At 44.4% G+C, this 15,629-nt stretch overlaps 1 protein-coding gene across 2 annotated transcripts in view; it reads right to left on the bottom strand.

Moving 5' to 3' along the window:
• Positions 1-2,900: 2,900 nt before the first annotated feature.
• thrap3b (thyroid hormone receptor associated protein 3b) overlaps positions 2,901-15,629 on the bottom strand; it is a 31,771-nt gene continuing 19,042 nt past the window's right edge. For both annotated transcript variants that reach the window (XM_083982075.1, XM_083982076.1), the window contains exons 10-11: positions 5,077-5,235; positions 2,901-4,163 (exon numbers count right to left, since the gene is read on the bottom strand). In XM_083982075.1, coding sequence (XP_083838201.1) covers positions 3,930-4,163; positions 5,077-5,235 — 393 coding nt within the window. In that variant the 3' untranslated portion in view covers positions 2,901-3,929. The remainder of the gene's footprint in view (positions 4,164-5,076; positions 5,236-15,629) is intronic.

Below are 15,629 nucleotides of genomic sequence, written 5' to 3'. Positions count from 1 at the left end.
ACAGACTGAAGTACGGATGTGTGACCTTGCAATGCTCTAATTTATTTTTTATTTTTTTTTTTAATGTTTTATTGGACCTAAGGATTAATCTGCATCACTCACACTTTACTTAAAAACTCCCTGGTAGACATCTCTTTATTTGTAGGTCTATCTTTAATCTTTCCCAGTTTGTTCAAAGTTTTCAGATGTAATTCATTTAACTTGGTGTATTTTGTTTATTGTTTTGTACACACACAAAAAATAATAATTGTGAGTGTCAGAAGTAACATTGTTATGTTCCCTGAAAGTAACTACTGTATTGTAATGCTCTCACTAAATAAGATTAAAAATACTGTCACCAGTCATAAAGCCCATAGAAATCTTGTGTTTTTGCAGCTGAAACAACCGGCCAGGAAGGGGTTAAACATGTCTAAAGTGGTTTTCATGTTTAGTCCAGACGCAGCAGTGTTATGTATCACTAATACTTTGGGAGTAACTGATGTCTAAGTTTTAAACGTCATGTTGGTGAAAGGTTTGTGTGGTTTTACAGGTGGAGCCACAGCCAATAGAAACTCTTTCCTACAGACACGTTGTCAGACCAAACACCAACACACTGGTGCTGTGGAGAACTGATCTGTTCTACAGTTGAACCAGTTTGTTCCAGATGTTCAGTCTGTGGCTTCGACTCATCTATGAACTGATCTCTGACATGTTTAGGTGAAATAAACATCCAAGATGCTTCGCTACGAGCAGCAACTACAGACGACGTTTCCTTGTTGGGGCTCTGGGAGCTGACGGCACCATGACAACGAACTGTTTCCATCAGCGTTTGGCAAATTAACTCCATGAGATCGATCGACCAGATTCACTTTTTATCCATATAGAATACTTCAATAAGACATTTTTAATCCAATATTTCTTAAAGGAACATTGTGTAGAATTCCTCCATCTAGCGTTGTGGTTGTATATTTTTCATGCTGCATTCAGGTGAAATTGGGCAGACGGCAGACGGACATAAACAAGCCTCTATGTAAACAAGTCGAGGCAAAACAATACACGTGACAACATGTTGTCATGGTGATGTGGTATTGTTTTACCGTCTTTCTCTGGACTTCTGTGACTAAAATGACATCTGGTTTGTTAGCGACGGCCGTCTGCCCGACTGCAGGTGAATGCAGCATCAGTGTAACGCTCCATTCCTCCTCACTGCGTTACCACGGTGACTGAGCCGACAGCTCCGTGTCTCCGCTGATTGATTGATTGATTGAAAACTTTATTGAACAACATTAGACAAGTGTTGAAAAGGATAAAAAACACAATAAAGCCCTTGTAAAGGCTTGTTTCCATTGTGGTCCTATGTGATGGTCGACAACTAGCTACACATGGATTTAAAACAAGGAAGACACACACACACAACACATGGACATAGACATAGACTACAATGTTGAAGAGAAAGAACAAGATGAAATAGATAAAACAAGAGATTAGGTCCCAAACAGAAGCAACAAAACATAAAACAGACAAACAAACAATACAATAATCTGGTGCTTCACGGCTCTTTTGATTTAATTTATCGGTTGGCTGAACCATTTTTTTATTGAGGACTTAAAAAGAAAGTAGGAGGAGCTAACAGCTTTAAAGGGATAGTTCACCCTAGAATGATATTTCGCTCATTATCTACTCACCCTCATGTTGACTAAGGGCTGGAAGAATTGTCAGAGTCCACCGTCCCTTCTCTGAGTTACAGGGGGTCTTGGCGTAGCAGTGCATTTCAATGCAACGGTTGCAAAGGGACACCGGAGCTCTTCGTAAAAAAACACACACAAAAAAACATCCAAATACCTCCATGATGCTCGTATGTAATGTCCATCTTGTGCTGAAGCCCCAAATTGCGTAATTGTCCCGAAAAAAAATTAAATAAGTCTATATTTTAAGCTTGTTTGTAGCGGAAGCTTCTCGAAGCTCCTCTTCCTGGTCCGTCCAAATCTCGCGTGATTCGCAGTAACCGCACTGACGCCGGCGCAAATCACGCAAAATTTTCGGGACAATTACGCAATTTGGGGCTTCAGCACAAGACGGACATTACATACGAGCAGCATGGAGGTATTTGGATGTTTTTTTGTGTGTGTTTTTTTACGAAGAGCTCTGGTGTCCCTTTGCAACCGTTGCATTGAAATGCACTGCTACGCCGAGACCCCCTGTAACTCAGAGAAGGGACGGAGGACTCTGATAATTCTTCCAGCCCTTAGTCAACATGAGGGTGAGTAGATAATGAGCGAAATATCATTCTAGGGTGAACTATCCCTTTAAGGTTTAAAGAAAGGCCGTTCCACAAGACAGCTGCTGAGTAAAGAAAGGAAAACGTTCCCATACAGAGGCTGTAGTCAGTGGAGCGCCCCCTGGAGGCTGTAGTCAGTGGAGCGCCCCCTGGAGGCTGTAGTCAGTGTAGCGCCCCCTGGTGGCTGTAGTCAGTGTAGCGCCCCCTGGAGGCTGTAGTCAGTGCAGCGCCCCCTGGAGGCTGTAGTCAGTGGAGCGCCCCCTGGTGGAGGAGGCTGTAGTCAGTGGAGCGGAGCGCCCCCTGGTGGCTGTAGTCAGTGGAGCGCCCCCTGGTGGAGGAGGCTGTAGTCAGTGGAGCGGAGCGCCCCCTGGTGGCTGTAGTCAGTGGAGCGCCCCCTGGTGGCTGTAGTCAGTGGAGCACCCCCTGGTGGAGGAACTGTGTGTGTCACTGACTTTGGAGAAGTAGTTTACTAAATACTTTGGTGCCAGGTTTTTATTTTATAAACTAAACTCTAAAGTATAAAGAAACTCTCTCCATGATGAAAACTAGTGAACCATTGTCCAGGTTTTCCAGATGAACTCTGTTCGTCTCGTCTGCTGCTTTGACTCGTTGGAAAATGAATCTCAGAGATTTTTGCTTTGAATCAAAGAAAATTTTATTCAAAATTAAAGGACAAGAAATTCAAAGCTTGAACAGTAAAAAAGTTTCAGCTTCTGATTAAACAAAAGAAGAAGTAGAAGTCCTACAGGTGAGTTGAGTACATGCAGAACGAACGGTGGACGAGTGACGAAGCAGCAGATTCACAAAACTCCTTAAAATACTCATTTTTTATCTTTAGACACAAAGCTTCAGGTTTTTCTTTTACGTTGAGTTTCAGCGACAGTTTAAAGTTCAGCTCCGAAATAAAACATGTTTCACTTCACGTTTCCTCCTTCAGACGTTCACACTTCAATAATTTAGATCCTTAGATTCTACACAAGTTTTATTATTATTTCTATTTATTTATTAAAACCCTCAAACTAAAGTAGAGACCTTCGCTGCCTCGAGTCTGGAGCCGATCGGGGGATTCAGCCAATCGTTGGATCAATGAGAATGAACGGTCACACACACACACACACACACACACACACACACACACACACACACACACACACACACACACACACACACACACACACACACACACACACACACACACACACACACACACACACACACACACACACACACACACACACACACACACGTCGTCTTCGCTCCCTCACATCAACATCCCGTCCCGGCGGCTGATTGGTCCCACGGAGCGAGGAGCGACTCAGAGGAGAGAACAGAACTAGAACTAACTGAACCGAACCGGACCGAACCGGTCCCCCCCCCCCCCTCCCTCCCCCCCCCCCCCTCCTCCCTCCCCCCCCCCCCCCCTCCGACTTCACACGTTACTACGACAACACGACTTTATTTTATTTTCTAAGGCACAAACGCTTTTATTTTTATTTTGTCTCTGACGTCGTCGAGTCGTCGGCTGAAAAACAAACAGAAGAAACTTTTAGTGACGTGAAGTCGTGGGAGGAAACGAGTCGTGACTTCGCTCATTAACTCATTAAACTGTTAACGAAGAAAATTAAAGAATCAGCATCATCGTCATCATCGTCATGGTGATGCTGACACACGGCTACTGCTTCAGCGCGGCGGCGTCTGCGGCCATCTTGGCGTCTTTGTGGTCGAGCTCGGCCTCGTCGCCCAGCCCCCCCCCCTCCCCCCCCTGGAACATGTCGTGCGTCCACTTCGGGCTGTTGCCCCCCCCGCCCCCCTTCCTGTACACGAAGCGGCCGCGCCGCGCCGGGAACGAGCCGCGGCCGCGACCACGACCGTCCACCCACGACTTCTCTCCGTCACGGTCGTCGTGCTGCAAGAGAGAAACATTTAAAGGTTAAAGGGATACACCATGGAGAGGCAGGCTAACACTACCCATACACTTCCAGTGTTTGAGCTAAGCTAATTAGTGACTTTAGGTGGAGGCAGGCTAACACTACCCATACACTTCCAGTGTTTGAGCTAAGCTAATTAGCGACTTTAGGTGGAGGCAGGCTAACACTACCTATACACTTCCAGTGTTTGAGCTAAGCTAATTAGCGACTTTAGGTGGAGGCAGGCTAACACTACCCATACACTTCCAGTGTTTGAGCTAAGCTAATTAGCGACTTTAGGTGGAGGCAGGCTAACACTACCTATACACTTCCAGTGTTTGAGCTAAGCTAATTAGTGACTTTAGGTTGAGGCAGGCTAACACTACCTATACACTTCCAGTGTTTGAGCTAAGCTAATTAGCGACTTTAGGTGGAGGCAGGCTAACACTACCCATACACTTCCAGTGTTTGAGCTAAGCTAATTAGTGACTTTAGGTGGAGGCAGGCTAACACTACCTATACACTTCCAGTGTTTGAGCTAAGCTAATTAGCCACTTTAGGTGGAGGCAGGCTAACACTACCTATACACTTCCAGTGTTTGAGCTAAGCTAATTAGAGACTTTAGGTGGAGGCAGGCTAACACTACCCATACACTTCCAGCGTTTGAGCTAAGCTAATTAGCGACTTTAGGTGGAGGCAGGCTAACACTACCTATACACTTCCAGTGTTTGAGCTAAGCTAATTACGGCGATACGGCTCTATCTCCCTTGTTACTGCACACACAGTAGAAAGGATGGTGTCTATCTGCTGGTCATGGACACGGGAGTGAGGCAAGACACGGAAAAAAAAAATGTTGGCATATCCCTTTAAAGAAGGAGGAGGTGACGTAGCAGCGGAGGCGGAGCTACTCACCAGGTAGTACTTCCTGCTCTTGGGCGTGTACTCGGGGTCCCACTCCTCCTCTGGGGGGCGCACTGGGGGGTTCATGTTGCCAGGGTTTCCATTACTGTTGCCGGGGTAACCACCCCCCCCTCCCCCTCTGTTCCAGCCGCGACCTCTGACCCTGGGGAACTGGAGTCAAACACAAACATGAGTCAAAACAGACTCAACATCATCAGTGGGCGTGTCTCATTCTAAGCTGTGACATCATCAGTGGGCGTGTCTTATTCTAGTTGTGTGACATCATCAGTGGGCGTGTCTCATTCTAGTTGTCTAGTTATCAGTGGGCGTGTCTTATTCTAGTTGTCTAGTCATCAGTGGGCGTGTCTTATTCTAGTTGTCTAGTTATCAGTGGGCGTGTCTTATTCTAGTTGTCTAGTCATCAGTGGGCGTGTCTTATTCTAGTTGTGTGACATCATCAGTGGGCGTGTCTCATTCTAGTTGTCTAGTTATCAGTGGGCGTGTCTCATTCTAGTTGTCTAGTCATCAGTGGGCGTGTCTTATTCTAGTTGTCTAGTTATCAGTGGGCGTGTCTCATTCTAGTTGTCTAGTTATCAGTGGGCGTGTCTTATTCTAGTTGTCTAGTCATCAGTGGGCGTGTCTTATTCTAGTTGTCTAGTTATCAGTGGGCGTGTCTTATTCTAGTTGTCTAGTCATCAGTGGGCGTGTCTCATTCTAGTTGTCTAGTCATCAGTGGGCGTGTCTCATTCTAGTTGTGTGACATCATCAGTGGGCGTGTCTCATTCTAGTTGTCTAGTTATCAGTGGGCGTGTCTTATTCTAGTTGTGTGACATCATCAGTGGGCGTGTCTTATTCTAGTTGTCTAGTTATCAGTGGGCGTGTCTTATTCTAGTTGTCTAGTTATCAGTGGGCGTGTCTTATTCTAGTTGTCTAGTTATCAGTGGGCGTGTCTTATTCTAGTTGTCTAGTTATCAGTGGGCGTGTCTTATTCTAGTTGTCTAGTTATCAGTGGGCGTGTCTCATTCTAGTTGTCTAGTTATCAGTGGGCGTGTCTTATTCTAGTTGTCTAGTTATCAGTGGGCGTGTCTCATTCTAGTTGTCTAGTCATCAGTGGGCGTGTCTCATTCTAGTTGTGTGACATCATCAGTGGGCGTGTCTCATTCTAGTTGTCTAGTTATCAGTGGGCGTGTCTCATTCTAGTTGTCTAGTTATCAGTGGGCGTGTCTTATTCTAGTTGTCTAGTTATCAGTGGGCGTGTCTCATTCTAGTTGTCTAGTCATCAGTGGGCGTGTCTTATTCTAGTTGTCTAGTTATCAGTGGGCGTGTCTCATTCTAGTTGTCTAGTTATCAGTGGGCGTGTCTTATTCTAGTTGTCTAGTTATCAGTGGGCGTGTCTTATTCTAGTTGTCTAGTTATCAGTGGGCGTGTCTTATTCTAGTTGTCTAGTTATCAGTGGGCGTGTCTCATTCTAGTTGTCTAGTCATCAGTGGGCGTGTCTCATTCTAGTTGTGTGACATCATCAGTGGGCGTGTCTCATTCTAGTTGTCTAGTTATCAGTGGGCGTGTCTTATTCTAGTTGTCTAGTTATCAGTGGGCGTGTCTCATTCTAGTTGTCTAGTTATCAGTGGGCGTGTCTTATTCTAGTTGTCTAGTTATCAGTGGGCGTGTCTCATTCTAGTTGTCTAGTTATCAGTGGGCGTGTCTCATTCTAGTTGTGTGACATCATCAGTGGGCGTGTCTTATTCTAGTTGTCTAGTTATCAGTGGGCGTGTCTTATTCTAGTTGTCTAGTTATCAGTGGGCGTGTCTCATTCTAGTTGTCTAGTCATCAGTGGGCGTGTCTCATTCTAGTTGTGTGACATCATCAGTGGGCGTGTCTCATTCTAGTTGTCTAGTTATCAGTGGGCGTGTCTCATTCTAGTTGTCTAGTTATCAGTGGGCGTGTCTCATTCTAGTTGTCTAGTTATCAGTGGGCGTGTCTCATTCTAGTTGTGTGACATCATCAGTGGGCGTGTCTCATTCTAGTTGTGTGACATCATCAGTGGGCGTGTCTCATTCTAGTTGTCTAGTTATCAGTGGGCGTGTCTTATTCTAGTTGTCTAGTCATCAGTGGGCGTGTCTTATTCTAGTTGTCTAGTTATCAGTGGGCGTGTCTTATTCTAGTTGTCTAGTTATCAGTGGGCGTGTCTTATTCTAGTTGTCTAGTCATCAGTGGGCGTGTCTCATTCTAGTTGTCTAGTTATCAGTGGGCGTGTCTCATTCTAGTTGTGTGACATCATCAGTGGGCGTGTCTCATTCTAGTTGTCTAGTTATCAGTGGGCGTGTCTTATTCTAGTTGTGTGACATCATCAGTGGGCGTGTCTTATTCTAGTTGTCTAGTTATCAGTGGGCGTGTCTTATTCTAGTTGTCTAGTTATCAGTGGGCGTGTCTCATTCTAGTTGTCTAGTTATCAGTGGGCGTGTCTTATTCTAGTTGTCTAGTTATCAGTGGGCGTGTCTTATTCTAGTTGTCTAGTTATCAGTGGGCGTGTCTTATTCTAGTTGTCTAGTCATCAGTGGGCGTGTCTTATTCTAGTTGTCTAGTTATCAGTGGGCGTGTCTCATTCTAGTTGTCTAGTTATCAGTGGGCGTGTCTCATTCTAGTTGTCTAGTCATCAGTGGGCGTGTCTCATTCTAGTTGTCTAGTTATCAGTGGGCGTGTCTCATTCTAGTTGTCTAGTTATCAGTGGGCGTGTCTCATTCTAGTTGTCTAGTCATCAGTGGGCGTGTCTCATTCTAGTTGTCTAGTTATCAGTGGGCGTGTCTCATTCTAGTTGTGTGACATCATCAGTGGGCGTGTCTCATTCTAGTTGTCTAGTTATCAGTGGGCGTGTCTCATTCTAGTTGTCTAGTTATCAGTGGGCGTGTCTTATTCTAGTTGTCTAGTTATCAGTGGGCGTGTCTCATTCTAGTTGTCTAGTTATCAGTGGGCGTGTCTCATTCTAGTTGTGTGACATCATCAGTGGGCGTGTCTCATTCTAGTTGTCTAGTTATCAGTGGGCGTGTCTCATTCTAGTTGTCTAGTTATCAGTGGGCGTGTCTTATTCTAGTTGTCTAGTTATCAGTGGGCGTGTCTCATTCTAGTTGTCTAGTTATCAGTGGGCGTGTCTTATTCTAGTTGTCTAGTCATCAGTGGGCGTGTCTTATTCTAGTTGTCTAGTTATCAGTGGGCGTGTCTCATTCTAGTTGTCTAGTTATCAGTGGGCGTGTCTCATTCTAGTTGTCTAGTTATCAGTGGGCGTGTCTTATTCTAGTTGTCTAGTTATCAGTGGGCGTGTCTCATTCTAGTTGTCTAGTTATCAGTGGGCGTGTCTTATTCTAGTTATCAGTGGGCGTGTCTTATTCTAGTTGTCTAGTTATCAGTGGGCGTGTCTCATTCTAGTTGTCTAGTCATCAGTGGGCGTGTCTCATTCTAGTTGTCTAGTTATCAGTGGGCGTGTCTTATTCTAGTTGTCTAGTTATCAGTGGGCGTGTCTTATTCTAGTTGTCTAGTTATCAGTGGGCGTGTCTCATTCTAGTTGTCTAGTTATCAGTGGGCGTGTCTTATTCTAGTTGTCTAGTTATCAGTGGGCGTGTCTTATTCTAGTTGTCTAGTTATCAGTGGGCGTGTCTCATTCTAGTTGTCTAGTTATCAGTGGGCGTGTCTCATTCTAGTTGTCTAGTTATCAGTGGGCGTGTCTCATTCTAGTTGTCTAGTTATCAGTGGGCGTGTCTCATTCTAGTTGTCTAGTTATCAGTGGGCGTGTCTTATTCTAGTTATCAGTGGGCGTGTCTTATTCTAGTTGTCTAGTTATCAGTGGGCGTGTCTCATTCTAGTTGTCTAGTCATCAGTGGGCGTGTCTCATTCTAGTTGTCTAGTTATCAGTGGGCGTGTCTCATTCTAGTTGTCTAGTTATCAGTGGGCGTGTCTTATTCTAGTTGTCTAGTCATCAGTGGGCGTGTCTCATTCTAGTTGTCTAGTTATCAGTGGGCGTGTCTCATTCTAGTTGTCTAGTTATCAGTGGGCGTGTCTTATTCTAGTTGTCTAGTTATCAGTGGGCGTGTCTTATTCTAGTTGTCTAGTTATCAGTGGGCGTGTCTCATTCTAGTTGTCTAGTTATCAGTGGGCGTGTCTTATTCTAGTTGTCTAGTTATCAGTGGGCGTGTCTTATTCTAGTTGTCTAGTTATCAGTGGGCGTGTCTCATTCTAGTTGTCTAGTTATCAGTGGGCGTGTCTCATTCTAGTTGTCTAGTTATCAGTGGGCGTGTCTCATTCTAGTTGTCTAGTTATCAGTGGGCGTGTCTCATTCTAGTTGTGTGACATCATCAGTGGGCGTGTCTCATTCTAGTTGTGTGACATCATCAGTGGGCGTGTCTCATTCTAGTTGTCTAGTCATCAGTGGGCGTGTCTTATTCTAGTTGTCTAGTTATCAGTGGGCGTGTCTTATTCTAGTTGTCTAGTTATCAGTGGGCGTGTCTCATTCTAGTTGTGTGACATCATCAGTGGGCGTGTCTCATTCTAGTTGTGTGACATCATCAGTGGGCGTGTCTCATTCTAGTTGTGTGACATCATCAGTGGGCGTGTCTCATTCTAGTTGTGTGACATCATCAGTGGGCGTGTCTCATTCTAGTTGTGTGACATCATCAGTGGGCGTGTCTCATTCTAGTTGTCTAGTTATCAGTGGGCGTGTCTCATTCTAGTTGTCTAGTTATCAGTGGGCGTGTCTTATTCTAGTTGTCTAGTTATCAGTGGGCGTGTCTCATTCTAGTTGTCTAGTTATCAGTGGGCGTGTCTTATTCTAGTTGTCTAGTCATCAGTGGGCGTGTCTCATTCTAGTTGTCTAGTTATCAGTGGGCGTGTCTCATTCTAGTTGTCTAGTTATCAGTGGGCGTGTCTTATTCTAGTTGTCTAGTTATCAGTGGGCGTGTCTCATTCTAGTTGTCTAGTCATCAGTGGGCGTGTTTTATTCTAGTTGTCTAGTTATCAGTGGGCGTGTCTTATTCTAGTTGTCTAGTTATCAGTGGGCGTGTCTTATTCTAGTTGACTAGTTATCAGTGGGCGTGTCTTATTCTAGTTGTCTAGTTATCAGTGGGCGTGTCTCATTCTAGTTGTCTAGTCATCAGTGGGCGTGTTTTATTCTAGTTGTCTAGTTATCAGTGGGCGTGTCTTATTCTAGTTGTCTAGTTATCAGTGGGCGTGTCTTATTCTAGTTGTCTAGTCATCAGTGGGCGTGTCTTATTCTAGTTGTCTAGTCATCAGTGGGCGTGTCTTATTCTAGTTGTCTAGTCATCAGTGGGCGTGTCTTATTCTAGTCTGTGACATCATCAGTGGGCGTGTCTCATTCTAGTTGTCTAGTTATCAGTGGGCGTGTCTCATTCTAGTCTGTGACATCATCAGTGGGCGTGTCTCATTCTAGTTGTCTAGTCATCAGTGGGCGTGTCTCATTCTAGTCTGTGACATCATCAGTGGGCGTGTCTTATTCTAGTTATCAGTGGGCGTGTCTCATTCTAGTCTGTGACATCATCAGTGGGCGTGTCTTATTCTAGTCATCAGTGGGCGTGTCTTATTCTAGTTGTCTAGTTATCAGTGGGCGTGTCTCATTCTAGTTGTCTAGTTATCAGTGGGCGTGTCTTATTCTAGTTGTCTAGTCATCAGTGGGCGTGTCTTATTCTAGTTGTCTAGTTATCAGTGGGCGTGTCTTATTCTAGTTGTCTAGTTATCAGTGGGCGTGTCTTATTCTAGTTATCAGTGGGCGTGTCTCATTCTAGTTGTCTAGTTATCAGTGGGCGTGTCTCATTCTAGTTGTCTAGTTATCAGTGGGCGTGTCTCATTCTAGTTGTCTAGTTATCAGTGGGCGTGTCTTATTCTAGTTGTCTAGTTATCAGTGGGCGTGTCTTATTCTAGTTGTCTAGTTATCAGTGGGCGTGTCTTATTCTAGTTGTCTAGTCATCAGTGGGCGTGTCTCATTCTAGTTGTCTAGTTATCAGTGGGCGTGTCTCATTCTAGTTGTCTAGTTATCAGTGGGCGTGTCTTATTCTAGTTGTCTAGTTATCAGTGGGCGTGTCTTATTCTAGTTGTCTAGTTATCAGTGGGCGTGTCTTATTCTAGTTGTCTAGTCATCAGTGGGCGTGTCTTATTCTAGTTGTCTAGTTATCAGTGGGCGTGTCTTATTCTAGTTGTCTAGTCATCAGTGGGCGTGTCTTATTCTAGTTGTCTAGTTATCAGTGGGCGTGTCTTATTCTAGTTGTCTAGTTATCAGTGGGCGTGTCTCATTCTAGTTGTCTAGTTATCAGTGGGCGTGTCTTATTCTAGTCTGTGACATCATCAGTGGGCGTGTCTCATTCTAGTTGTCTAGTTATCAGTGGGCGTGTCTCATTCTAGTTGTCTAGTCATCAGTGGGCGTGTCTTATTCTAGTTGTCTAGTTATCAGTGGGCGTGTCTTATTCTAGTTGTCTAGTTATCAGTGGGCGTGTCTTATTCTAGTTGTGTGACATCATCAGTGGGCGTGTCTTATTCTAGTTGTCTAGTTATCAGTGGGCGTGTCTCATTCTAGTTGTCTAGTTATCAGTGGGCGTCTCATTCTAGTTGTCTAGTTATCAGTGGGCGTGTCTCATTCTAGTTGTCTAGTTATCAGTGGGCGTGTCTCATTCTAGTTGTCTAGTTATCAGTGGGCGTGTCTCATTCTAGTTGTCTAGTTATCAGTGGGCGTGTCTTATTCTAGTTGTCTAGTTATCAGTGGGCGTGTCTTATTCTAGTTGTCTAGTTATCAGTGGGCGTGTCTTATTCTAGTTGTCTAGTTATCAGTGGGCGTGTCTTATTCTAGTTGTCTAGTTATCAGTGGGCGTGTCTCATTCTAGTTGTCTAGTTATCAGTGGGCGTGTCTTATTCTAGTTGTCTAGTTATCAGTGGGCGTGTCTTATTCTAGTTGTCTAGTTATCAGTGGGCGTGTCTCATTCTAGTTGTCTAGTTATCAGTGGGCGTGTCTTATTCTAGTTGTCTAGTTATCAGTGGGCGTGTCTTATTCTAGTTGTCTAGTTATCAGTGGGCGTGTCTTATTCTAGTTGTCTAGTTATCAGTGGGCGTGTCTCATTCTAGTTGTCTAGTTATCAGTGGGCGTGTCTTATTCTAGTTGTCTAGTTATCAGTGGGCGTGTCTTATTCTAGTTGTCTAGTTATCAGTGGTCGTGTCTTATTCTAGTTGTCTAGTTATCAGTGGGCGTGTCTCATTCTAGTTGTCTAGTTATCAGTGGTCGTGTCTTATTCTAGTTGTCTAGTTATCAGTGGGCGTGTCATTCTAGTTGTCTAGTTATCAGTGGGCGTGTCTCATTCTAGTTGTCTAGTTATCAGTGGGCGTGTCTTATTCTAGTTGTCTAGTTATCAGTGGGCGTGTCATTCTAGTTGTCTAGTTATCAGTGGGCGTGTCTCATTCTAGTTGTCTAGTTATCAGTGGGCGTGTCTTATTCTAGTTGTCTAGTTATCAGTGGGCGTGTCTCATTCTAGTTGTCTAGTTATCAGTGGGCGTGTCTTATTCTAGTTGTCTAGTTATCAGTGGGCGTGTCTTATTCTAGTTGTCTAGTTATCAGTGGGCGTGTCTCATTCTAGTTGTCTAGTTATCAGTGGGCGTGTCTCATTCTAGTTGTCTAGTTATCAGTGGGCGTGTCTTATTCTAGTTGTGTGACATCATCAGTGGGCGTGTCTCATTCTAGTTGTCTAGTTATCAGTGGGCGTGTCTTATTCTAGTCTGTGACATCATCAGTGGGCGTGTCTCATTCTAGTTGTCTAGTTATCAGTGGGCGTGTCTTATTCTAGTCTGTGACATCATCAGTGGGCGTGTCTTATTCTAGTTGTCTAGTTATCAGTGGGCGTGTCTCATTCTAGTCTGTGACATCATCAGTGGGCGTGTCTTATTCTAGTTGTCTAGTTATCAGTGGGCGTGTCTCATTCTAGTCTGTGACATCATCAGTGGGCGTGTCTCATTCTAGTTGTCTAGTCATCAGTGGGCGTGTCTTATTCTAGTTGTCTAGTTATCAGTGGGCGTGTCTCATTCTAGTTGTCTAGTCATCAGTGGGCGTGTCTCATTCTAGTTGTCTAGTTATCAGTGGGCGTGTCTTATTCTAGTTGTCTAGTTATCAGTGGGCGTGTCTCATTCTAGTTGTCTAGTTATCAGTGGGCGTGTCTTATTCTAGTCTGTGACATCATCAGTGGGCGTGTCTTATTCTAGTTGTCTAGTTATCAGTGGGCGTGTCATTCTAGTTGTCTAGTTATCAGTGGGCGTGTCTCATTCTAGTTGTCTAGTTATCAGTGGGCGTGTCTCATTCTAGTTGTCTAGTCATCAGTGGGCGTGTCTTATTCTAGTTGTCTAGTTATCAGTGGGCGTGTCTCATTCTAGTTGTCTAGTTATCAGTGGGCGTGTCATTCTAGTTGTCTAGTTATCAGTGGGCGTGTCTCATTCTAGTTGTCTAGTTATCAGTGGGCGTGTCTCATTCTAGTTGTCTAGTCATCAGTGGGCGTGTCTTATTCTAGTTGTCTAGTTATCAGTGGGCGTGTCTCATTCTAGTTGTCTAGTTATCAGTGGGCGTCTCATTCTAGTTGTCTAGTTATCAGTGGGCGTGTCTCATTCTAGTTGTCTAGTTATCAGTGGGCGTGTCTCATTCTAGTTGTCTAGTTATCAGTGGGCGTGTCTCATTCTAGTTGTCTAGTCATCAGTGGGCGTGTCTCATTCTAGTTGTCTAGTTATCAGTGGGCGTGTCTTATTCTAGTTGTCTAGTTATCAGTGGGCGTGTCTCATTCTAGTTGTCTAGTTATCAGTGGGCGTGTCTTATTCTAGTCTGTGACATCATCAGTGGGCGTGTCTCATTCTAGTTGTCTAGTTATCAGTGGGCGTGTCTCATTCTAGTTGTCTAGTCATCAGTGGGCGTGTCTTATTCTAGTTGTCTAGTTATCAGTGGGCGTGTCTCATTCTAGTTGTCTAGTTATCAGTGGGCGTCTCATTCTAGTTGTCTAGTTATCAGTGGGCGTGTCTCATTCTAGTTGTCTAGTTATCAGTGGGCGTGTCTCATTCTAGTTGTCTAGTTATCAGTGGGCGTGTCTCATTCTAGTTGTCTAGTTATCAGTGGGCGTGTCTTATTCTAGTTGTCTAGTTATCAGTGGGCGTGTCTTATTCTAGTTGTCTAGTTATCAGTGGGCGTGTCTCATTCTAGTTGTCTAGTTATCAGTGGGCGTGTCTCATTCTAGTTGTCTAGTTATCAGTGGTCGTGTCTTATTCTAGTTGTCTAGTTATCAGTGGGCGTGTCATTCTAGTTGTCTAGTTATCAGTGGGCGTGTCTCATTCTAGTTGTCTAGTTATCAGTGGGCGTGTCTTATTCTAGTTGTCTAGTTATCAGTGGGCGTGTCATTCTAGTTGTCTAGTTATCAGTGGGCGTGTCTCATTCTAGTTGTCTAGTTATCAGTGGGCGTGTCTTATTCTAGTTGTCTAGTTATCAGTGGGCGTGTCTCATTCTAGTTGTCTAGTTATCAGTGGGCGTGTCTTATTCTAGTTGTCTAGTTATCAGTGGGCGTGTCTTATTCTAGTTGTCTAGTTATCAGTGGGCGTGTCTCATTCTAGTTGTCTAGTTATCAGTGGGCGTGTCTCATTCTAGTTGTCTAGTTATCAGTGGGCGTGTCTTATTCTAGTTGTGTGACATCATCAGTGGGCGTGTCTCATTCTAGTTGTCTAGTTATCAGTGGGCGTGTCTTATTCTAGTCTGTGACATCATCAGTGGGCGTGTCTCATTCTAGTTGTCTAGTTATCAGTGGGCGTGTCTTATTCTAGTCTGTGACATCATCAGTGGGCGTGTCTTATTCTAGTTGTCTAGTTATCAGTGGGCGTGTCTCATTCTAGTCTGTGACATCATCAGTGGGCGTGTCTCATTCTAGTTGTCTAGTTATCAGTGGGCGTGTCTCATTCTAGTTGTCTAGTTATCAGTGGGCGTGTCTTATTCTAGTCTGTGACATCATCAGTGGGCGTGTCTCATTCTAGTTGTCTAGTTATCAGTGGGCGTGTCTCATTCTAGTTGTCTAGTTATCAGTGGGCGTGTCTTATTCTAGTTGTCTAGTTATCAGTGGGCGTGTCTTATTCTAGTTGTCTAGTTATCAGTGGGCGTGTCTTATTCTAGTTGTCTAGTTATCAGTGGGCGTGTCTCATTCTAGTTGTCTAGTTATCAGTGGGCGTGTCTTATTCTAGTTATCAGTGGGCGTGTCTCATTCTAGTTGTCTAGTTATCAGTGGGCGTGTCTTATTCTAGTTGTCTAGTTATCAGTGGGCGTGTCTCATTCTAGTTGTCTAGTTATCAGTGGGCGTGTCTTATTCTAGTTATCAGTGGGCGTGTCTCATTCTAGTTGTCTAGTTATCAGTGGGCGTGTCTTATTCTAGTTGTCTAGTTATCAGTGGGCGTGTCTCATTCTAGTTGTCTAGTTATCAGTGGGCGTGTCTTATTCTAGTTGTCTAGTTATCAGTGGGCGTGTCTTATTCTAGTTGTCTAGTTATCAGTGGGCGTGTCTTATTCTAGTT

This window comes from Trachurus trachurus (genome assembly GCF_905171665.1).
Source record: "Trachurus trachurus genome assembly, chromosome: 11".
NCBI classification, from domain to species: Eukaryota; Metazoa; Chordata; class Actinopteri; order Carangiformes; family Carangidae; genus Trachurus; species Trachurus trachurus.
Note: the sequence above shows the minus strand (reverse complement) of the source record. Positions and strands in the feature narration are given on the sequence as shown.